This window comes from Mobula birostris, chromosome 28 (assembly GCF_030028105.1).
Source record: "Mobula birostris isolate sMobBir1 chromosome 28, sMobBir1.hap1, whole genome shotgun sequence".
In the NCBI taxonomy this organism is placed as follows: domain Eukaryota; kingdom Metazoa; phylum Chordata; class Chondrichthyes; order Myliobatiformes; family Myliobatidae; genus Mobula; species Mobula birostris.
The window spans coordinates 38,464,713-38,489,072 of NC_092397.1; the positions used below are offsets into that span (position 1 = coordinate 38,464,713).

The 24,360-nt window shown below is 50.4% G+C and overlaps 1 protein-coding gene across 1 annotated transcript in view; it reads right to left on the reverse strand.

Annotated features, from left to right (window-relative positions):
• Window positions 1-22,826, reverse strand: part of LOC140189049 (cathepsin F-like) — a 46,263-nt gene extending 23,437 nt beyond the window's left edge. Inside the window, exons 1-5 of the mRNA XM_072245744.1 lie at window positions 22,691-22,826; window positions 20,791-20,857; window positions 12,440-12,553; window positions 4,645-4,787; window positions 3,110-3,212 (exon numbers count right to left, since the gene is read on the reverse strand). Coding sequence (XP_072101845.1) covers window positions 3,110-3,212; window positions 4,645-4,787; window positions 12,440-12,553; window positions 20,791-20,857; window positions 22,691-22,783 — 520 coding nt within the window. The 5' untranslated portion in view covers window positions 22,784-22,826. The remainder of the gene's footprint in view (window positions 1-3,109; window positions 3,213-4,644; window positions 4,788-12,439; window positions 12,554-20,790; window positions 20,858-22,690) is intronic.
• Between the last annotated feature and the right edge of the window lie 1,534 nt (window positions 22,827-24,360).

Consider the following 24,360-nt stretch of genomic DNA (forward strand, 5'->3'; position numbering starts at 1 on the left):
CTGTCTGCGTCCTTTGGTCCTATACTCCCCCACCGTAGGAAACATCCTCTCCACATTCACTCTATCTGTGTCCTCTGGTCCTAGACTCCCCCACTATAGGAAACATCCCCTCTACATCCACTCTATTTGTGTCCTCTGGTCCTAGACTCCCCTACTATAGGAAACATCCTCTCCACATCCACTCTGTCTGTGTCCTCTGGTCCTGGACTCCCCCACTATAGGAAATATCCTCTCCACATCCACTCTGTCTGTGTCCTCTGGTCCTGGACTCCCCCACTATAGGAAATATCCTCTGCACATTCACTCTACCTGTGTCCTCTGGTCCTAGACTCCCCCACTATAGGAAACATCCTCTCCACATCCACTCTGTCTGTGTCCTCTGGTCCTAGACTCCCCCACTATAGGAAACATCCTCTCCACATCCACTCTATCTGTGTCCTCTGGTCCTAGACTCCCCCACTATAGGAAACATCCTCTCCACATCCACTCTATCTGTGTCCTCTGGTCCTTGACTCCCCACTATAGGAAACATCCTCTCCACATCCACTCTATCTGTGTCCTCTGGTCCTAGACTCCCCCACTATAGGAAACATCCTCTCCACATCCACTCTATCTGTGTCCTCTGGTCCTAGACTCCCCCACTATTGGAAACATCCTCTCCACATCCACTCTATCTGTGTCCTCTGGTCCTAGACACCCCCACTATAGGAATCATCCTCTCCACATCCACTCTGTCTGTATCCTCTGGTCCTAGAGTCCCCCACTACAGGAAACATCCTCTCCACATCCTCTCTATCTGTGTCCTCTGGTCCTAGACTCCGCCACTACAGGAAACATCCTCTCCACATCCACTCTGTCTGCGTCCTTTGGTCCTATACTCCCCCACCGTAGGAAACATCCTCTCCACATTCACTCTATCTGTGTCCTCTGGTCCTAGACTCCCCCACTCTAGGAAACATCCCCTCTACATCCACTCTATTTGTGTCCTCTGGTTCTAGACTCCCCTACTATAGGAAACATCCTCTCCACATCCACTCTGTCTGTGTCCTCAGTCCTAGACTCCCCCACTATAGGAAACATCCTCTCCACATTCACTCTATCTGTGTCCTCTGGTCCTGGACTCCCCCACTATAGGAAACATCCCCTCCATATCCACTCTATCCGTGTCCTCTGGTCCTAGACTCCCCCACTACAGGAAACATCCCCTCCACATCCACTCTATCTGTGTCCTCTGGTCCTAGACTCCCCTACTACAGGAAACATCCTCTCCACATCCACTCTATCTGCGTCCTCTGGTCCTAGACTCCCCCACTATAGGAAACATCCTCTCCACATCCACTCTGTCTGTGTCCTCTGGTCCTGGACTCCCCCACTATAGGAAATATCCACTCTGTCTGTGTCCTCTGGTCGTGGACTCCCCCACTATAGGAAATATCCTCTCCACATTCACTCTACCTGTGTCCTCTGGTCCTAGACTCCCCCACTGTAGGAAACATCCTCTCCACATCCACTCTATCTGTGTCCTCTCGTCCTAGACTCCCCCACTATAGGAAACATCCTCTCCACATCCACTCTATCTGTGTCCTCTGGTCCTAGAGTCCCCACTATAGGAAACATCCTCTCCACATCCACTCTATCTGTGTCCTCTGGTCCTAGACTCCCCCACTATAGGAAACATCCTCTCCACATCCACTCTATCTGTGTCCTCTGGTCCTGGACTCCCCCACTATAGGAAATATCCACTCTGTCTGTGTCCTCTGGTCGTGGACTCCCCCACTATAGGAAATATCCTCTCCACATTCACTCTACCTGTGTCCTCTGGTCCTAGACTCCCCCACTGTAGGAAACATCCTCTCCACATCCACTCTATCTGTGTCCTCTCGTCCTAGACTCCCCCACTATAGGAAACATCCTCTCCACATCCACTCTGTCTGTGTCCTCTGGTCCTAGACTCCCCCACTATAGGAAACATCCTCTCCACATCCACTCTATCTGTGTCCTCTGGTCCTAGACTCCCCCACTATAGGAAACATCCTCTCCACATCCACTCTATCTGTGTCCTCTGGTCCTAGAGTCCCCACTATAGGAAACATCCTCTCCACATCCACTCTATCTGTGTCCTCTGGTCCTAGACTCCCCCACTATAGGAAACATCCTCTCCACATCCACTCTATCTGTGTCCTCTGGTCCTGGACTCCCCCACTATAGGAAATATCCACTCTGTCTGTGTCCTCTGGTCGTGGACTCCCCCACTATAGGAAATATCCTCTCCACATTCACTCTACCTGTGTCCTCTGGTCCTAGACTCCCCCACTGTAGGAAACATCCTCTCCACATCCACTCTATCTGTGTCCTCTCGTCCTAGACTCCCCCACTATAGGAAACATCCTCTCCACATCCACTCTATCTGTGTCCTCTGGTCCTAGACTCCCCCACTATAGGAAACATCCTCTCCACATCCACTCTATCTGTGTCCTCTCGTCCTAGACTCCCCCACTATAGGAAACATCCTCTCCACATCCACTCTATCTGTGTCCTGTGGTCCTAGACTCCCCACTATAGGAAACATCCTCTCCACATCCACTCTATCTGTGTCCTCTGGTCCTAGACTCCCCCACTATAGGAAACATCCTCTCCACATCCACTCTATCTGTGTCCTCTGGTCCTAGACTCCCCCAATATAGGAAACATCCTCTCCACATCCACTCTGTCTGTATCCTCTGGTCCTAGACTCCCCCACTACAGGAAACATCCTCTCCACATCCTCTCTATCTGTGTCCTCTGGTCCTAGACTCCGCCACTACAGGAAACATCCTCTCCACATCCACTCTATCTGTGTCCTTACAGTCAGATACGCTCATTCTTCTACACTCCAGTAATTACAGGCCCAGGGCTTTCAAATGCTCCTCATATATATAGTCATATACAACTTCTATAGAAATTTTGGATTTGATAATTCTCCCCCTCTTTCTTTCCATGGAAAACAGTCCCAGCCTGTACGGCTTCTTCTCACAATGCACGCCCTCCAGTCCCAGTGACATTCCCCAGGAGCCTCCCTGCCCCTCCTCCAGGATGCTGACCATCTGAGGGGATTGTACAGAGTCCTCACCTTGCTCTGAGAGTGAGATCAGTTGTTTCTTCCGGATGGACCACTGCGACTCCACGTTGCCAACTACGCTGAAGGCCCAGCAGGACTTGCATTTCCCGTTCCCCTGAAAGCAAGGCAAGGTCACCTTCTCCACGGGCAGACATATCCCCACCCCTGGGGTTGGCGGTCAGCCCACCCCTTCAGGCTGGGGTCCCGAGCACCACCAGGCCAGCAGACAGTGAATGGATTCACCTTTCAGTTCAGGCAGCACAGAATGCATCAGGCACATTTGGCTTCATTAGTTCTTGGAGCAGTCCAGTGGAAGCACCCTGACCCAAGGTCTCCAAAGACCTGAAGCTGGAGGGCTAGACTGATCTCAGATCTCTGCCCTCTCAGCCCCACTCCCCTGCCCTTTCCCCCTTACCTCTGACACCCTGACAAATCAAGAACCGATCAACCTCTGTGTTCAATGTACCCACAGCCATCTGTGGCGATGAATTCCCCAGATTCACCACGCTCTGGCAAGAGAAATTCCTCATCCCTGTTCTTCATTGAACATCCCTCTATTCTCACCCTGGGGGAGGAGGGTGACAGACTGTGGGTTTGACCCTGGAGGGAGATAGGGGACAGACTGTGGGTCAGACCCTGAGGGGGAGATAGGGGACAGACTGTGGGTCAGACCCTGAGGGGGAGATGGGGGACAGACTGTGGGTCAGACCCTGAGGGGGAGATCGGTGACAGATTGTGGGTCTGACCCTGAGGGGCGATGGGGGACAGACCGTGGGTCTGACCCTGGGGGGGAGATGGGGGACAGACTGTGGGTCAGACTCTGGGGGGAGTTGGGTGTCAGACTGTGGGTCAGACCCTGGGGGGAGATGGGGGACAGACTGTGGGTCTGACCCTGGAGGGAGATAGGGGACAGACTGTGGGTCAGACCCTGGGGGAAGGAAGGTCACAGACTCTGAGTCTGACCCTGAGGGGTGATGGGGGACAGACTGTGGGTGTGACCCTGGGGGGAGATGGGGGACAGACTGTGGGTCTGACCCTGACGGGAGATGGGGGACAGACTGTGACGTTGACCCTGGGGGGAGATGGGGGACAGACTGTGAGTTTGACCCTGGGGGGAGATGGGGGACGGACTGTGGGTCAGACCCTGAGGGGCAATGGGCACAGACTGTGGGTGTGACCCTGGGGGGAGATGGTGGACAGACTGTGAGTTTGACCCTGGAGGGAGATGGGGGACAGATTGTGGGTCTGACCCTGGGGGGTGTGGGGGACAGACTGTTGGTCAGACCCTGGGCCGAGGAGGGTGACAGACTGTGTGACTGTCACCTTCGAGTTTGAGATTTCCCTCCCCTGGGGAAAAGACTGTGACCCCCCACCTCAGCTGTGATTTTAAAGCCCTCTCGGCCCCCTTCACTCCTGTGCAAACGGTCCCAGCCTGTCCCGTGTCCCCTGACATTCAAATCCTCCCGTCCCTGTAACGTCACGGTGAATCTCTCCTGACATCCCACTGTCAGCCGGGCGACCCTGATGTTCCCAAAGTGTCAAAGTACCTTCATCTGGTTCTTTACGGGTGTTACATTATCATCCCTCCAGTCCTTCGCCTCAGGAAGATGCTCTACGTGCTTATGGAGGGACACTTTTTCACATCGATTGTCTTCCAAAGCCCGGGAACTTCCGAGTGTGAACTCGTCAGCTGTGAAAAGAAAACTCTATCAGAGAAATGTCGCCGATTTATACAGGGCGGAAATAGGCTGCTGTTCGTCTGAAAGTTTACATGTTCACCAAGTCAAATCTCTAAACCCGTCCCGTGAAGCTGTGTCTGCCCCTCCAGAATCACAATCAGGCTTATCATCACTGACGCGTGTCGTGAAATTTATTGTTTGGCAGCTGCAGTACTGTAAGTTATAGTAAAAGCACACTGTATCTCAAATAGATTAATTACTGTGGGGAACAACTGCGAGGTACTGTTCATGGGGTTCGTTGTCCGTTCAGAAATCTGACGGCGGGGAGGAAGAAGCTTCACGTTCACTCCCCCCTGAACTTCAAAGGTTAAAGAGTACAGGAGTTTGTGCGTTCTCCCCGTGACCGCGTCGATTTCGTCCCGGGAGCTCCGTTCCCCCCCCACCACCCCGCCGTCCAAAGTTAGCGTTTGTGAGTCTGGGCATTCTTTCGCTGGAAGTGTCTCGGTGAAGGGCCTCGCCCAAAAACTTCGACTGTCCATAACATCCTGAAAAGAGAGGGTGAGCAGCCGGAAGCCGTGGTACATATTGGCCCCAATGACATAGGTAGAAAAAGGGGAGGAGGTCCTGAAAACAGAATACAGGGAGTTAGGAAGGAAGCTGAGAAGCAGGACCTCACGGGTAGTAACCTCGGGATTGCTGCCTGCGTCACGGCACAGTGAGGATAGGAATAGAAGCAGTTGGCAGATAAATGTGCGGCTGAAGAATTGGAGCAGGGGACAGGGATTCAGGTTTCTGGATAATTGGGACCTCTTCTGGGGCAGGTGAGTTACACTTGAATCTGAAGGGAACCGATATTCCTGTGGGCAGGTTTGCTAGAGCTGTTGGGAGTGGTTTAAACTAATATGGCAGGGAGTTGGGAACCAGAATGACAGAGCTGAGGATGAGCCAGCAGGGTTACAAGTAGATGATGGATGTAATATGAATGTAAGGAAGGTCAAGCCAACGACTGAGTACAAATGCAGAGAGAGCAAAGAGTTAAATTGTACCACAAAGGCAAAATTCAAAAGGGTAAAGAATGCAGGGCTGAAGGTGCTGTATTTACATGGCAGGGGTAGACTGACAGGGGCTGCATAAAAACCAAGCCAAGGTAGCCAAAGTGAGTGGGAAGCTGGATGATTGGGAAGCTTTTAAAATCCAACAAAAGACAACTGAGAAAGCTATAAGAAGGGAAGAGATGAAATATTGGGGCAAACTAGCCAATAATATAAAGCAGGACATTAAAAGTTTTTTAAAGTTATATAAAGAGTGAAAGGGAGGTGAGAGTTGATATTGGACCACTGGAAAATGATGCTGGGGAGGTAGCAATGGGGAACAAAGAAATGGCAGATGAACTTAATGGGTACTTTGCTTCAGTCCTCACTGTGGAAGACACGAGCAGTGTGCCAGAGGTCCATGAGTGTTGGGGAGCAGGAGTGAGTGCAAAGGAAAAAGTGGTAGGCAAACTGAAAGGTCTTAAGATGGATAAGTCACCTGGACCAGATAGACTACATCCCAGAGTCCTGAGAGGGGTTGCTGAAGAGATAACAGAAGCATTGGTCATGATCTTTCAAGAATTACTTGCTTCTGGCATGGTCCCGGAGGACTGGAAAATTGCAAATGTCACTCGCTCTTTAAGAAGGGAGGAAGGCAAAAGAAAGGAAATTACAGGCCAGTTAGCCTAACCTCAGTGGTTGGGAAAGTTTTGGAGTCCATTAAGGATGAGGTTTCAGGTACTTGGAGACTAATGATAAAATAAGTCAAAGTCAGCATGATTTCTGTAAAGGGAAATGTTGCCTGACAAATCCGTTAGAGTTCTTCGAGGAAGTAACAAGCAGGGCGGAGAAAGGAGAGGCAGTGGATGTCATTCACTTGGTTTTTCAGTAGGCGTTTGATAAGGTGCCACACATGAGGCTACTCAACAATACAAAATTCTACAGCGTTACAGGAAAGATACTGGCTTGGATAAGGGGACGGCTGACAGGCAGGAGGCAGCGAGTGGGAATAAAGGAGGGGGGGCTTTCTGTTTGGCTGCCAGTGACCAGTGGTGTTCCTCAGGGGTCAGTGTTGAGACCGCTACTTTTCACATTGTTTGTCAATGATTCAGATAATGGAATTGATGGCTTTGTGGCAAAGTGTGCAGAAGATACGAAGACAGGTGGAGGGATAGGTAGTAGTGAGGAAGCAATGCGATTGCAGCAGGACTTAGACAAATTGGAAGAATGGGCAAAAAAGTAACAGATGGAATACAGTGTTGGGAAGTGTATGATGATGTATTTTGTTAAAAGGAACAAAAGTGCGGACTATTATCTAAATGGGGAGAAGGTTCAAATATCAGAGGTGCAGAGGGACTTAGGAGTCCTCGTGCAAGACGCCCAGAAGGTTAATTTACAGGTTGAGTCTATGGTAAAGAAGGCAAATGCAATGTTGGCATTTATTTCAAGGGGAATAGAATATAAAAGTGAGGAGATAATGCTGAGCCTTTATATGACACTTTGACACTAGTCAGGCTGCACTTGGAGTATTGTCAACAGTTTTGGGCCCCATATCTCAGAAAGAATGTGTTTACATTGTAGAGAGTCCAGAGAAGGCTCAGAAGAATGATTCTGGGATTGAAGGGGTTAACATATGAGAAGTGTTTGGCAGCTTTGGGCCTGTACTCACTGGAACTTAGAAGAATGCAGGGGATCTTATTGAAACCTACCGAATGTTGAAAGGACTAAGTAGGGTGGATGTGGAGAGGATGTTTCCTGTGGTGGGGACAGCCTCAGAATTGAGAGGCAACCCTATGGAGCAGAGGTAAGGAGGAATGTCTTTAGCCAGAAATTAGTGACTCTGTGGAATGCTCTGCCACAGACTGTGGTGGAGGGCAAGTCTCTGTATATATTTAAAGCAGAAATTCATCGTTTTCTGATCAGTCAGGGCATCAAAGGATATGGCGAGAAAGCAGGTGTATGGGATCAGCCATAATGGAATTGCAGAGCAGACTAGATGGGCTGAATGGCCGTGCCCTGCTCCTATGTGTTGTGGTCTTATGACACCTGACCTGCGTTTCATCTCTTGCTCTGGAGTTCCTGCATCTGCCCCATCTCTTGTGTTTGAGATTAAGGTTTTGCTGTGTTTGCCAAGCAGACATCAAATATTGAAGCATCCAGTGAGGTGTCCCATCTGTGTCATCGTGTGCCACGTGCTGGGGGGCACAGGAGCAGAATTAGGTGATCCAGCCCATTGGGTCTGCTTGGCCGTTCAGTCAGGGGGTTATTTCTTTCAACCCCATTCTCCTGCCTTGTAACCACTCAACAACCTGTCAATCTCCACTTCGTAGATAGTCAAAGCCTTGGCCTCTACAACCATCTGCGGCAACAAATCCACCGACTGAACACTCTCTGCCTGCAGAAAGTCCTCCTCTCCTCTGTTCTAAACGGGCGTCCCTCCATTCTGAGGCTGTGCCCTCTGGTCACCCGCTATAAGAGACCACAGGAGGCCAGGCTGCTGGGTACACTTAAGGCACAGTTTGATAAGTTCTTGATCGGACAGGGCATCAAAGGTCACGGGGAGAAGGCAGGGAATGGGGTTGAGGAGGGGGAGAAAAGGGTCAGCCATGATTGAACGGTGGAGCAGACTCGATGGGCCAAATGGCCTCATTTAGCTTCTATGCCTTATGGTCTTATATCCACTCCATCCGGGCTTGTCACAGTTTGGTAGGTTTCAATATGATCCTGCAGACTCACCCACTATGGGAGACAGTGTCTCCACATCCACCCTCTCCAGGAGTTTCAGTATTTGGTAGTTTCCAATGAGATCCCCACTCGAATTCCATCAAATATGTTACACGCTCCTCAAACATTAAGCCTTTCACTCTTGTAGACATTCTCTGCTCCCTCTTCGGGTCCAACAAACCTTTCCTTAGAGACGGGGCCCATAATTGCTTAGAAATGCAATCTGGCCAGTGCCTTAAAAAGCCTCACTGTAAATCTTGTTTTATACTCTAGTCCTCCCGAAATGAGCATGAAATAAATCGCATCTGCCTTCCTGACTACCGATCACATCTACATGGAGCGCTGTCGCAGGAAAGCAGCATGCATCATCAAACCCTCCCCACCACATTGGACCTGCTCTCATCTTTCTGCTGCCATCAGGAAGGAGGTACAGGAGCCTCAGGTCCCACACCACCAGCTTCAGGAACAGTTATTACCCCTCAACCATCAGGCTCCTGAACCAGTGTGGATAACTTCACTGAACTTCACTCACCCCATCTCTGAGCAGCTCCCACAACCAATGGACTCACTTTCAAGGACTCTTCATCTGATGCTCTGGATATTTATTGTTTATTTATTTAGTTATTTTCTTTCTTTTGTTGTTTTTGCACCTTTGTGGTCTACCCTGTTGGTGCAATCTTTCATTGATCTATGGTCATTGCATTTATTGAGTATGCCCGGAACAAAATGAACCTCACAGTTGTATGTGGTGACATGTATGTACTTTGGTAATAAATTTATCCTGAACTTTGAAGTTAACCCTGAAAGAGTCCTGAACCATGTTGGTTTGTGCCAGAATTCTCTCCACATTTAGAAAGCAATTTACACTTTGATTCACTCTGCATCACTTCCCTGCCCTAGATCACTCAGTACAACACAACTCGTCGCTGCATCCATGGCTACGATGGTCAGATACACCTGCCTCAGGTAGACCGTGTGGAGCCAGGTCAGACAGGGTTATCCTCCTGACTGCTGCTTGCAGCCTAGCGGGGAAGCTCGGTCCATTAGGATTCGGCATGCCTGGTCTGGGCTCGTCCTGCCGAGTCACACAGTGTCAGGCATTGAAACGCCCACCCGGAGTGCTTTCGTTCCCTGCACTCTGGCTGTGGGCTGCGGGAGGAGAGACCACGGTGCCTCCGAGGAGCCGCGGCTCCGGAATCAAACCTACCCCGTGGCAGCCCACTCTCATCGGTCTGCCGTGTCGCGGCGACGGGGTTATCGAGCTTGCACAAGTCCTCGTCGCTCACCGTGGCTCCTTCAGTTCAGTGAAACCACAGAACTCCACCCCTGGCCTTCCCCGGTTTGATCATTCCCTTTCACCCAGTTTGCAATCTGCACCCGCCTACCTCCCTCTCTCCCTCTTTCCTCCTTACACTTCAAACACTTTCTTCCCTTCTAGTCATCCCTTCATCCCTTTCCTTTCATTCTTCCACTTCCCTTCCCTCACTCTCTCTTTCCCTCCCTCCTCACCCTCCCCTTCCCTCCCCTTCTCCACCTCTTCACCTCCCATTCCCAGCCCCATCCCTCTCTCTCTCCCTCTCTCTCCCCCTCTCACTCTCAAACTCCCCCTCTCTCTCCATCTCGCACCCTCCCTCTCACTCCCCTCACCCTCTCCCCCTCTCCCTCTCTCTCTCCCTCCCTCTCTCCTTCCCTCTCCTCCCTCCCTCACCCTCTCCCCTCCCTCTCTCTCCATCTCTCTCCCTCCCTCTCTCCCTCCCTCACCCTCTCCCCCTCCCTCTCTCTCTCTCTCCCTCCCTCTCCCCTCCCTCTCTCTCCATTTCTCCCCTCCCTCTCCCTCCCTCCCTCACCCTATCCCCCCTCTCCCTCCCTCTCTCTCCCTCACCCTCTCCCCTCCCTCTCCCTCCTTCCTCACCCTCTCCCCCTCTCCCTCTCCCTCCCTCTCTCCCTCTCTCCCTTCCTCTCCCTCCCTCCCTCACCCTCTCCCCCTCTCCCTCCCCCTCACTCTCTCCCCTCCCTCTCCCTCCCTCCCTCACCCTCTCCCCTCCCTCTCTCTCCCTCCCTTCCTCCCTCACACCCTCCACCCTCCCTCTCCCTCCCTCCCTCCCCATCTCCCCCTCCCTCTCTCCATCTCTCTACCCCCTCTCCCTCCCTCTCTCCATCTCTCTACCCCCTCTCCCTCCCTCTCTCCCTCCCTCCCTCACCCTCTCCCCTTTCCCTCTCCCTCCCTCCCTCACCCTCTCCCCTCCATCTCTCTCCCTCCCTCTCTCTCAATCTCTCTCCCTCAACCTCTCCCCCTCTCTCCCCTCTCTCCCTTCCTCCCTCATCCTTTCCCCTCCCTCTCTCTCCATCTCTCTCCCTCCCTCCCTCCCTCCCTCTCCCTCTCCCCTCCCTCTCTCTCTCCCTCCCTCTCTCTCTTCCTCCCTCTCTCCCTCCCTCTCCCTCCCTCTCCCTCCCTCCATCACCCTCTCCCCTCCCTCTCTCTCCCTCCCTCTCCCACCGTCCCTCACCCTCTTCCCCCCTCTCTCTCTCCCTCCCTCTCTCCCTCTCCCTCCCTCTCCCTCTCTCCCTCCCTCTCCCTCCCTCACCCTCTCCCCCTCTCCCTCTCTCTCCTTCTCTCCCTCACTCCCTCCCTCTCCCTCTCTCCCTCAACCTCTCCCCCTCTCTCCCTCTCTCCCTTCCTCCCTCACCATCTCCCCTCCCTCTCTCTCCCCATCTCTCTCTCCCTCTCCCTCCCTCTCTCCCTGCCCCTCTCCCCCTCTCTCTTTCTCTCCCTCCCTCTCCCCCTCTCCCTCTCTCTCTCTCTCCCTCCCTCTCTCCGTCTCCCCCTCTCCCTCACCCTCTCCCCCTCCCTCCCTCTCCCTCTCCCCCTCTCCCTCAGCCTCTCCCCTCCCTCTCTCTCCATCTCTCCCCCTCTTTCCCTCCCTCTCTCCCTCCCTCTCCCTCCCCCTCTCCCCCTCTCCCTCCTCTCTCTTTCTCTCCCTCCCTCTCTCCCTCTCTCCTCTCCCTCACCCTCTCCCCTCCCTCTCTCCCCATCTCTCTCCTTCCCTCTCTCCCTCCCTCACCCTCTCCCTCTCTTCCTCTCTCTCCCTCCCTCACCCTCTCCTCCCTCCCTCGCTTTCTCCCTCCCTCTCTCCCTGTCCCTCCCTCCCTCACCCTCTCCCCCTCCCTCTCTCTCCCTCCCTCTCTCCCTCTCCCTCCCTCCCTCACCCTCTCTCCTCCCTCACTCTCCATCTCTCTCCCTCCCTCACCCTCTCTCCCTCCCTCTCTCTCTCCGTCTCTCTGCCTCCCTCTCTCTCTTTCCCCTCTAGAGGATTCAGTATCCTCTCCAACCTCTTTAACTCTGCCACTCTTGACTCTGCCCAGGCAGCACGCCCGTCTTACTCCCCATGACCACTGCGTCTTTGGACAGTGGGAGGAGACTGGAGCTGCCAGAGGAAACCCCTGCAGTGGACGGGGGGAACGTACAATCTCCTAACAGACGAGTGGTGTGAATCGCTGAAGAACACGGCTTCCCCTTACACAAACGGGACCGGGGCCATTTGACGTACGGAGACACAGTAAGGATGCAAATGAAGGGTTACTATTGGTCAGTTACTTTGCTAGGTCTGAAATACTATTGGCCTTTAACGTGGAGAACCTATTGGCTATTGATGCCTGTATTATCGCGTGATTGGTGATTGATTTGGTGAAAACAGAATTTCAACACACACAAGGTTACTGATTGGTCAATACCTGTACCCAGCTGGTCAATTTCTGTTTGAAAATAGTATTACTTTGCTCAAACTTCACCATAGTGTGGGTGACAGGGGGACGGTCTGCTCTCCTTGTGCACGAGGAAGTAAGGAATAAGTGTGAGCTTTCAGGGTCTGGCTAACCGAGCGATGACAGTGGTGGGAGTCGTGCCATACCTGAGAGGTCGCTGAATCTGGTGACACCGTATCTCGCCGTGCCCTGCTCTGCCTCCTGCAGCTTCCTCACTTCCTCCATGTTCTGCATGAAGATCTCAAAGCGACGCAGCTCCTCTATGTAGGAGAGAAAGTCCAACGTGTTAACCCCCCGTGAAGAGTAGAAAAGGACCAATCTGACCCTCGAGTCCATGTCATTCCCAGGCTGCCCCCTTACTACCCTCCAGTCACATTGTCTGTGGCGAGCAACCCACACCCCCTACCACTCACAGTGGTCAGTGGTCATTGGGACGTTTGGGCAGTGATGAAGGTTAACAATAGTTAGGGGCATCTTCTGGAGCTGGGGATGTGGGCCAGTGGATGGCAAGTAGTGTTCAAACCAGACAACTGCAAGGCGTTGCATATTGTTCAAAGTTTGTTTGGAAATAAAGCACAGACTATAGAACGTAGAAGAGTACAGCACAGGAACAGGCCCTTCAGCCCACAATGTTATACTGACCCAGCTAAACAGCAAATCTGAAACACTAAAACCGAAACACTAATCCCTCCTCCTTACACCATGTCCATATTCCCCCACCTTCCTCACATCCCCTATCCAAACATAGAAACATAGAAACATAGAAAATAGGTGCAGGAGTAGGCCATTCGGCCCTTCGAGCCTGCACTACCATTCATTATGATCATGGCTGATCATCCAACTCAGAACCCCGCCCCAGCCTTCCCTCCATACCCCCTGACCCCCGTAGCCACAAGGGCCATATCTAACTCCCTCTTAAATATAGCCAATGAACTGGCCTCAACTGTTTCCTGTGGCAGAGAATTCCACAGATTCACCACTCTCTGTGTGAAAAAGTTTTTCCTAATCTCAGTCCTAAAAGGCTTCCCCTCTATCCTCAAACTGTGGCCCCTCATTCTGGACTTCCCCAACATCGGGAATAATCTTCCTGCATCTAGCCTGTCCAATCCCTTTAGGATCTTATACGTTTCAATCAGATCCTCCCTCAATCTTCTAAATTCCAACGAGTACAAGCCCAGTTCATCCAGTCTTTCTTCATATGAAAGTCCTGCCATCCCAGAAATCAATCTGGTGAACCTTCTTTGTACTCCCTGTATGGGAAGGATGTCTTTCCTCAGATTAGGGGACCAAAACTGCACACAATACTCCAGGTGTGGTCTCACCAAGGCCTTGTACAACTGCAGTAGTACCTCCCTGCTCCTGTACTCGAATCCTCTCGCTATAAATGCCAGCATACCATTCGCCTTTTTCACCGCCTGCTGTACCTGCATGCCCACTTTCAATGACTGGTGTATAATGACACCCAGGTCTCGTTGCACCTCCCCTTTTCCTAATTGGCCACCATTCAGATAATAATCTGTTTTCCTATTTTTGCCACCAAAGTGGATAACTTCACATTTATCCACATTAAATTGCATCTGCCATGAACTTGCCCACTCACCCAACCTATCCAAGTCACCCTGCATCCTCTTAGCATCCTCCTCACAGCTAACACTGCCACCCAGCTTCGTGTCATCCACAAACTTGGAGATGCTGCATTTAATTCCCTCATCCAAGTCATTAATATATATTGTAAACAACTGGGGTCCCAGCACTGAGCTTTGCGGTACCCCACTAGTCACCGCCTGCCATTCTGAAAAGGTCCCGTTTATTCCCACTCTTTGCTTCCTGTCTGCTAACCGTCTCTTTAAAGCCTCTAATGTGGTTGCCTGTGGTACCATAGGCAAATTGATCATTAATTTCAGATATGCAGATGACACTGTGTTAATTGCAAGTACAGAGGAAGAGCTACAAAACTTAATTGATATAGTTGTTGAAGAAAGTGCAAAAATGTGTCTGTCTATCAATTGCAAAAAGACAGAATGTATGGTGATATCCAAAAAGAAGGAGAATCCTATCTGAAGGCTGAGAATACACGGGGAAGACATAAAACAAGTACAAAACTTTTGCTACTCAGGAAACTAGGTGAAATCAGATGCCAGGTGCGACATGGACATCAAAAGAAGAACAGGGATGGCAAAAGACACCTTTGCGAGAATGAAGAGTATACTGACCAACACTAAACTAGGCATGACAACCCTCCTCAGAGTACTGAAATATCACGTTTATCCAGTTATGTTATATGGCTCAGAATGTTGGACAATATCTAGTAACATGAGGAAACGAATTCTAGCAGCAGAGATGTAGTTTTTGAGGAGGATGCAAAGAATATCATGGGCGAAGCGAATATCTAACGAGGATGTCATGAACAGAGCAAACACAAGAAAAGAAGTCATGTATGAGATCATGAAAAGGCAACGTAACTTCATTGGACATGTGATTAGGAAAGAGGAGTTAGAATGCATGGTAATTATGAGGAAGATTGAAGGGAAGAAAGCAAGAGGAAGACAAAGACAAATGATGATGGAGACAGCAGCCAGAGAACTGGAAATGAATAACAATGAATTGATCCACTTGACCCGAAACAAGAGTGTGTGGGCTATGGCAGTCAAAGCTCAAGCTGGGCACAGCATCTGATGATGATGATGAAACCTGTATCAGATCTCCTGTCAGCCTCCGACGCTCCAGAGAAAACAACCCAATTTGTCCAGCCTCTCGTGATAGCACACGCCCTCTAAACCAGACAGCATCCTGGTGAACCTCTCTGCCCCCTCTCCAAAGCCTCAACATCCTTCCTATAGTGGGGCAACCAGAAACGCACTCAATACTCCAGATGTGGCCCAACCAGAGTTTTATGAAGTTGCAACGTGACCTCTTGACTTTTGAACTCAATGCCTCGACTAGTAAAAACAAGTATTCCATAACCGATCTTGACCACCCTATCAACCTGTCCATTGGCATTTCCCTGTACTATCCTGAGGTTCACTTTCTTCTGGGCATTCACAGTAGAGCATCCAGTTAAAGGTGATGCTACTGAAGTTGGGCGACTGCTTACTGGTGGTTCAAAAGGTAAGGTGTACGACCAAAACGTTATTAATGACACATTTTCTGAGGTCAACAATCAGTGCAAAATAATGAAGAGGTGAGCGAAGCCCTGGTCCCAGGGTGAGGCGTGACCTGGTGTTTGGACGATTTGCTGGATAGATGGGAAAGGAAGATTGTCAAGACTAGAGGCATTGCAGGGTCTGTCTGCAGCGCGAGAGAGTGTGCGCGTGTGACTATGTGTGAGTGAGTGTGTGTGTGTGTGTGTCTGTGATTGAGTGTGTGTGTGTGACTGTGTGTCTGTATGTATGTCTGTGTGTGAAAGCGTGTGTGTGTTTGTTTCTCAGTGAGTGTGTTTTCTGTGCTTCTGTCTATGTGAGTATGCTTGTGTTTGAGTGTGTGTGTGTGTGTTTGTGTGTGTCTGGGTGTATGTGTGAGAGTGTGTCTGCTTGTCATGAGGGTGTTTCTCTGTGTGAGAGAGGGTGCGTGTGCAAGTGTGTTTGTGTGTGCATGTGAGAGAGTGCTTGTGTGTGAGAGAGTGTGGGTGTCTGCTGTGCGTGTGTGTTTCAGAGTATGTCTGAGGGTGTGACTCTGTGTGTGTGTGTGTGTGTGTGTGTGCGTGTGTGTGAGAGTGTGTGTGTGCATCTGTGACTGTGTGTGTGTGAGTGTGTTATTGTGTATTTGTGCAATTTCTGTGTTTCTGTCTGTGTGAGTAATGCTTGTGTTTCTTTTCAAAGTTCAAAGTAAATTCATTATGAAAGTACACACAACCTTGGGGCTCATTGTCGTACGGGTATTCACAGGAGAACAAAGAAAAACAAGGGAACCAATGACAAACTACACACAAGGCCTACCAAACACCCAGTGTGCAAAAGAAGACAAACTGTGCAAATAAATAATAATAATAATAGTATTAGATTACATTATGAGGACACGCAGTCCTCTTTTATTGTCATTTAGTAATGCATGCATTAAGAAATGATACAATGTTCCTCCAGAATGATATCACAGAAACACAAGACAAACCAACTGAAAAACTGACAAAAAACAATAATACACAAAATAATAAATAATATTGAGGTGATTTGCAATGAGTCCTTGAAAGTGAGTCTGTAAATTGTGGGATCAGTTCAGAGTTGAAGTTACCCCTCTGGTTCAGGAGCCTGATGGTTGAGGGGTAATAGCTGTTCCTGAACCTGGTGGTGTGGGACCTGAGGCTCCTGTACCTCCTTCCCGATGGAATCAGTTCAGAGTTGAGGTTATCCTCACTGGTTCAGGAGCCTGATGGTTGAGGGTAATAACTGTTCCTGAAGCTGGTGGTGTGGGACCTGTGGCTCCTGTACATCCTTCCTGTATGGCAGGAGTGAGAAGAGAGAGTGACCGGTGTGGTGGGGGTCCTAGATGACGGATGCTGCTTTCTTGTGGCAGTGATCCTTGTGGATGTGCTCAATGGTGAGGAGATCTTTACCCGTGATGGGCTGAGCCATATCCACTACTATTTATGGGATTTTTTATTCATGGGTATTGATGCCAGGCTGTGATGCAGCCATGAGGATACTCTCCACTGTGCATCAATAGAAGTTCAAAGCTTTAGATGACATGCTGAATCTTCACAAACTGCTAAGGAACCCCAAACAATGGTCTGTTTGCAGACAGTTTTTACATCTCACAGAACATTTGGCCCATCTGCTTCCAGAACAGGGGGACCTCGAGCATACCTCCTGTACTTAATGAAGTGGCCTAGGTATGTTCTTGGTATTCTGCTGTGGCCCATCCACTTCAAGGTTCAGAGATGTTCTTCTGCACACCATTTTTGTAACGTGTGGTTATTTGAGTTACTGTCACCTTCCTGTCAGCTTGAACCAGTCTGGCCATTCTCCTCTGACCTCTCTCATTAACAAGGCATTTTCACCCACAGAACTGCCGCTCACTGGATGTTTTTGTTTGTTGCACCATTCTCTGTAAACTCTAGAGACTGTTGTGCGTGAAAATCCCAGGAGGTCAGCCGTTTCTGAGATACTCAAACCACCCCATCTGGCACCAACAGTCATTCCTAAAGTCAAGGTCACTTGGGTCAGATTCCCTCCCCGTTCTGATGTTCGGCCTGAGCAACAACTGAACCTCTTGACCATGTCTGCGTGCTTTTATGCACTGAGTTGCTGCCACGTGATTGGCTGATCAGAAATTTGCATTGAAGCTAAGACGTGGTCCCGTGAAAACGGTGTCACAGGTAGACAAGCCCTTAGCTCAGTTTGGGCACTGAGTACAGGAGTTGGACGCTAATTTTTTCCAGTCGGGTATGATAAGACCACACCTGGAGTACCGTGCACAGTTTTGCCTGCACCCCCTTCTAAGAAAGTTGGAAAGAGTTCAAAGAAGATTTACGAAGATGTTTCCCGGAATGGGGTGAGAGGGGGTGTCATTTCCGTGGAAAGGTTGTATATTAGTAACAGTAATGAGCTGTAGGGAGAGGCTGTTTTGTCGATACACAAGTGGCAGAGGCTGAGGAAAGATCTGATAGAAATTCATAGAACTAAGGGTCGCAGAGACAGATCAGATAGCTGGTATCTTTCCTTCCTCGCCTTTCCGGGCTCATTCAGTACTCATTCCCGAAACAGCCCCACGTCAATTTACAGATAAGCATAATTTTGCTCTGATGGTGTCCTTGATATCAAAGAGTTCAATCTGCAAACAGCAAGATGATAACCATCCAGAACTCTGATTAGATAATCTCTCAATCTTCTGATCTTCACAGTTCATCTCAGCAAGGCTTGGCAAAGTAACTCATTGGAGCCCAGCAGCAGCACACACGCACACCCATGTACAAAATCAGAGAAGAACGAGGCTCCACAAAACTGTTTTTAATTTTCCTGTTCACCAACCAGCAGCAGATCTGATTCCGCATTTTCCCTTCCCCACCTCCCTACCCTTCGAGTGTCGAGAATCTTTCTCCCTCTGCCCTTCCCCACCTGCCCACCCCTCGAGTATCGAGAATCTTTCTCCCTCTCCCCTACCCCACCTCCCTACCCCTCGAGTATCGAGAATCTTTCTCCCTCTGCCCTTCCCCACCTGCCCACCCCTCGAGTATCGAGAATCTTTCTCCCTCTCCCCTACCCCACCTCCCTACCCCTCGAGTATCGAGAATCTTTCTCCCTCTGCCCTTCCCCACCTGCCCACCCCTCAAGTATCGAGGATCTTTCTCCCTCTCCCCGACCCCACCGCCCTACCCCTCGAGTATCGAGAATCTTTCTCCCTCTCCCGTACCCCACCTCCCTACACCTCGAGTATCGAGAATCTTTCTCCCTCTCCCGTACCCCACCTCCCTACCCCTCGAGTATCGAGAATCTTTCTCCCTCTCCCTTCTCCACCTCCCCACCCCTTCGAGTATCAAGAATCTTTCTTCCTCTTCCCTTTCCCACCTCCCTACCCCTCAAGTATCAAGAATCTCTCTCTCTCTGCCCTTCCCCACCTCCCTACCCCTCAAGTATCAAGAATCTTTCTCTCTCTGCCCTTCCCCACCTCCCCACCCCTCGAGTATTGAGAATCTTTCTCCCTCTCCCCTACCCCACCTCCCTACCCCTCAAGTATCGAGAATCTTTCTCCCTCTCCCCTAACCGTCGAGTATCAAGAATCTTTCTCCCTCTCCCCTACCCCACCTCCCTACCCCTCGGGTATCGAGAATATCTCTCCCTCTCCCCTTCCTCACCTCCCCACCCTCCTGTATCGAGAATCTATCTCCCTCTGCCCTTCCCCACCTCCCCACCCCTCGAGTATCGAGAATCTTTCTCCCTCTCCCCAAACCCACCGCCCTACCCCTCGGTTATCGAGAATCTTTCTCCCTCTGCCCTTCCCCACCTCCTCACCCCTCGAGTATCGAGAATCTTTCTCCCTCTGCCCACAAAGAGAGCACACAGTCCCTCTGTTTTCTTGCTCAGTTGCTTATGCAGATTTGTCAAGTCATCGAATACATTGACAAACAGCCACTCAGCCAGTGGCCACTTTATCGGATACCCCTGTACTCCTGCTCGTTAATGCAGTATCTAATCAGCTAATCACATGGGAGTAACTCTGTGCATTAAAGCATGCAGACATGGTCAAGAGGTTCAGTTGTTGTTCAAACCAATTATATTAATGGGGTAGAAATCTGATCCAGGTGACTTTGACTGTGGAATGATTGTTGGTGCCAGACAGGGTGGTTTGAGTATCTCAGAAACTGCTGATCTCCTGGGGTATTCACACCAGTTTACAGAGAATGGTGTGAAAAACAAAACACAGCCAGTGTGCGGCAGTTCTGTGGGTGGAAATGCCTTGTTAATGAGAGAGGTCAGAGGAGAATGGCCAGACTGGTTCAAGCTGACAGTAACTCAAATAACCACACGTTACAACAGTGATGGGCAGAAGAGCATCTCTGACCACACATCACATCGAACCTTGAAGGGGATGGGCTACAGCAGCAGAAGACCATGAACATACACTCAGTGGCCACTTTATTAGGTACAGGGGGTAGCGAATAGAGAGCCACTGAATGTATACCGGTAGGTCCCCCTGTTCTCGAAGCAGATGGGCCAAATGTCTGTGAACAGTCCTTGTTTGAGCCTCTGTTGTCTTTAGGGCCCAAAATCTGCGCAGCACAGGAATAGGACCTTTGTCCCACCATGTTGAGCTGAACATAAGACCGGAATAAATTGAAGCCCTTCCCTCTGCAGATCGCAAGGCTTCCAAACCTTGAAGGTTTGTTTATTGTGATTCAAAAACAACAACAGCTTGTTGAAGAACACCACTGAAGAAGAGATGCCTGACCCACACACTTTGTATTTAAATGGCTTCGCCAACCATTCAAGTCGAGGGGGCAATTAGGGATTGTCAAGAATTGATCGCTCTAGTCATATTGCCTACACTTCCCGCTGCCTCCGGAGAGCAGGCAACATAATCAAAGACCACCCCGCATCCCCCACCCGGGACATTCTCCCCTCTACTCTCAATCCCCCATGGGAGAGAAGATACAAATGCCCATAAGCACCTACCACCAGGCTCAGGGACAGATTCTGCCCCATCGTTAGAAAACTATTGACAGACCGGAAGTATGATGAGATGGACTCTTGACCTCGTGGTCCACCTCATTACAGCCTTGCACCTCATCCCCTGCCTGAACTGCACTTTCCCTGAAACTGTAACACTTTATTCTGTTGCTCTTTCTCCTCGTGCTGCCTCGATGGACCAGTGTAATGTGATGACCCGCAAGAGGGGCGCGCCAGATCCAATTGAACATCGAACCATACCACGAAGTGCGTCGTTTTGCGTTAACCGCCAACATGCCTGAGGGTGGCCGGGATTTTCGCTGTCACTCAGTACATGAGACAATAATAAATCACTTTAAGACAAGGAAACCTTCCAGATCCCAAGGGCCAACTCTTACCTTCCTGATCCTTGTACGTCTTGTTGTAAGTTTTCATAAAATCTTGAAACATCAGCATCATCTTGTCCTGGGACAATCAATCAGAAAAGAACCGTAATCATTGTGGCAAATGATTTTTATCCCCTGCTTCAGGCCCTATCCCACAATCCACTCCGATGGAGAAACCTGGAAGTGTTCTCCTGGGGAAGGGCACGGGACTCCCAGTACAGTTATCATCTCCCATTAATAGGAGCCAACTGGAGTCATAGGGTCATGGGGAAGTGCCTACTGCCCTTCAGCCCATCGAGTCTGTGCTCCTTTACTCCCATTGTTCCCACATTACTGTCCATTCTCTGACCAATGGCAGTTAATATTGGCCAATAACCCACTGGGCTGCCCCTTCGAAACTAGAAACACCAACATTAACCCACCGTGACCCCTCATCAGAAGCCCACCATTAACCCATTGAGATCCCTCATCAGAAACCCACATCAACCCACTGAGACCCCTCATCAGAAACCCACATTAACCCACCGAGCTCCTCATCAGAAACCCACCATTAACCCATCGAAACCCCTCATCAGAAACCCACCATTATCCCACCGAGACCCTCATCAAAGCAGAAACCCACCATTAACCCATCCAAACCCCTCATCAGAAACCCATCATTAACCCACTGAGACCCTCATCAGAAACCCACCATTAACCCATTGAGACCCTCATCAGAAACCCACCATTAACCCATTGAGATCCCTCATCAGAAACCCACCATTAACCCATCAAAACCCCTCATAAGAAACCCACATTAACCCATCGAGACCCTGATCAGAAACCCACCATTAACCTATTGAGACCCCCATCAGAAACCCACCATTAACCCATTGAGACCCCTCATCAGAAACCCACCATTAACCCATTGAGACCCTTCATCAGAAACCCACCATTAACCCATCGAAACCCTCATCAGAAACCCACCATTAACCCATCGAGACCCCTCATCAGAAACCCACCATTAACCCATCGAAACCCCTTATCAGAAACCCACCATTAACCCACTGAGTTCCCTCATCAAAGCAGAAACCCGCTTTTAACCCACTGAGACCCTCATCGAACCAGAAACTCATTATTAACCCAAATCAGCCCCCTCATCAAAGCAGAAACCAATTAGTAACTCACTGAGACCCTCACCGAACCAGAAACCCACATTAAACCACTGAGACCCCTGATCAGAAACCCACCATTAACCCACTGAGGTCCATCATCAAACTAGAAATCGACCATTAACCACCGAGATCCCTCACCAGAAACGCACCGTTAACCCACTGATTCTGTTCATCGTTGAAAACCAGAAGCCCCTGGAGAAAGCTGACAGGCTGACAGAGAGAATGTGCAAACTGCACACACAGAGGTGCCCTGCAGGTCAGGATCGAACTAGGCTCTCTGCTTCTGAGAAGCTGCTTCTCTATTGACAGCGCTTTCCAGCTGCTCAGTGCCCTGACCAGCAGCTCTGGTTTTAAATTGTGAAGCAGGGTGCAAACTTTCACCCTTGGCACTAGGCAGCCACTTGGCTGTGGTATTATTTGGTGCGATCTGACCTCAGACCTCCTTCCCTTGACACCTGAACATGTGAAAACCTTTGTCAGAACAACCACCGGTTTTGTGCAAAACGCTAGGGTAAGTCACTAAATCTCCAGTCTGCAGTACTGAGGGAGCCCTGCGCCGTCAGAAAAATCATCGTCTCAAACGGCTTTCCCTGAGACAGGTCTGACAGGCCCCGCTAGGGGAGGAAAGAAACAGGGAGCTCCACACAGACACGTCGCTAAAGCAAGTAAACTGTAGATGGTCGGGAAATCACCGATTCCCCAGCGGGAGTTTCAAGCTGCATTGCCGGCGTCCCTGGGCAGGCGTAATTAGCACCCACCTTCTCCAGCCCTGCGCTGGGGTCACACCGCCTGCCTCCGCAGCAGCGGGAGGTTAACGCCACGAGGGACAGCAGCACGAGGCGACGATGCATGGCTTCCGTTTGAGCTGAGGTGTCAGTGAATCTGGAATGTGACACGCTGGGGAGGTGGCGGAGGATTTGAAGGGGTGAGGTGACTCTGACTCCTGCGAGACTGCTGACTCATGCAATTGTCAGGGCAATATCTCTGCTGATAGGATGATGTCAGGTCACGAAGATGTGACAGCAAACCTAAAAACTGGCAGAGATCTATGACCATATGAGAGCACCGATTTTACTGATGGTGGTTAACGTGCTTGTGTTTAACCCCATCGAATGCTTGCACCATTTGTGTCAAACAGGTTAGTTTGCATTTATGGTTTCGATGCTCCAGCATCTTCTGATCCTTATCGTCTCGCATCCCTGCTATCAGGCTTATTCATCTTCTCTGTACAACTTCTCTGAGACCCGCCTCACGTTCTGCAGTTTCAGAAGTTGTGCAAAATTCGCCTGAAGTCAAATGTTCAGCCGTCGGTGCACCAGATTAACAGAGTGCTCTGTGCGCCCGGGAGCCTCAGATGTACTCGAGAGTTATAGAGTCAGAGAGCGTGGAAGGAGGTCCTTCGGCCCATCTGCTCCATGCTGACCGATCTCAGACTCAGACTCAGGTTTATTTTCAGCAGCGTGCACATTTTATTAGGGACACCCGCCTAATCGGCCATTCCTACGGCAGCAGCCCGAGGGGTAAAAGCATGCAGGCACTGTCCAGAGGTTCGGTTGTGCAGAGCAAACATCAGAGTGGGGAAGAAATGTCACTTTGATCGTGGGATGCTGGTTGGCGCCCGCCGAGGAGGATCAAGCGCAGAGTCATAGAAAAGTACAGCACAGAAAGAGGAGCTTTGGCCCATCGAGTCCATGCCAACCCATTAAAGTGCCCAGTCTGTCAGATCACAGCCCTCCATACCCGTCCCACCCACGCAAAGTCACCGCAGACGGACAGGAGATTTCAGTTCAGTTTTCGTTTATTCTCATTTAGAAATGCATGCATTAAAAATGATACAACGTTCCTCCAGAATGATATCGCAAGAAGACACAGGACAAACCAAGACTAAAACTGCCAAAACCACATAATTATAACATATAGTTACAACAGTGCAAAGCAATACCGTAATTTGATAAAGAGCAGACCGTGGGCACGGTAAAAGAAACTCTGAAAGTCCCGATAGCCCCAACATCTCACGCAGACGGTAGAAGGGAGAAACTCTCCCTGCCATGAACATCCAAGCACCGCAAACTCGCCGATGCAGCACCATTGGAAGCACCCGACCGCAGCGGACTCTGAGTCTGTCTGAAAACTTCGAGCCTCCGACCAGCTCCTCCGACACCGAGCACCGTCCTCTGCCGAGCGCTTCGACCCCGCCCCGGCCGCCAAGCAACAAGCAAAGCCGAGGACTCGGGGTCTTCCCCTCTGGAGATTCTGGATCACACAGTAGCAGCAGCAGCGAAACAGGCATTTCAGAAGTTTCTCCAGATGTTCCTCCATAGTCTCACATCCGTCTCCATCAAATCAGGATTGTGTGCAGCACTCTACTTGACAAATAACAGACATCACCACCGGAGTGGCCGCTGCGAGCTGCGTCACACCGCCATTA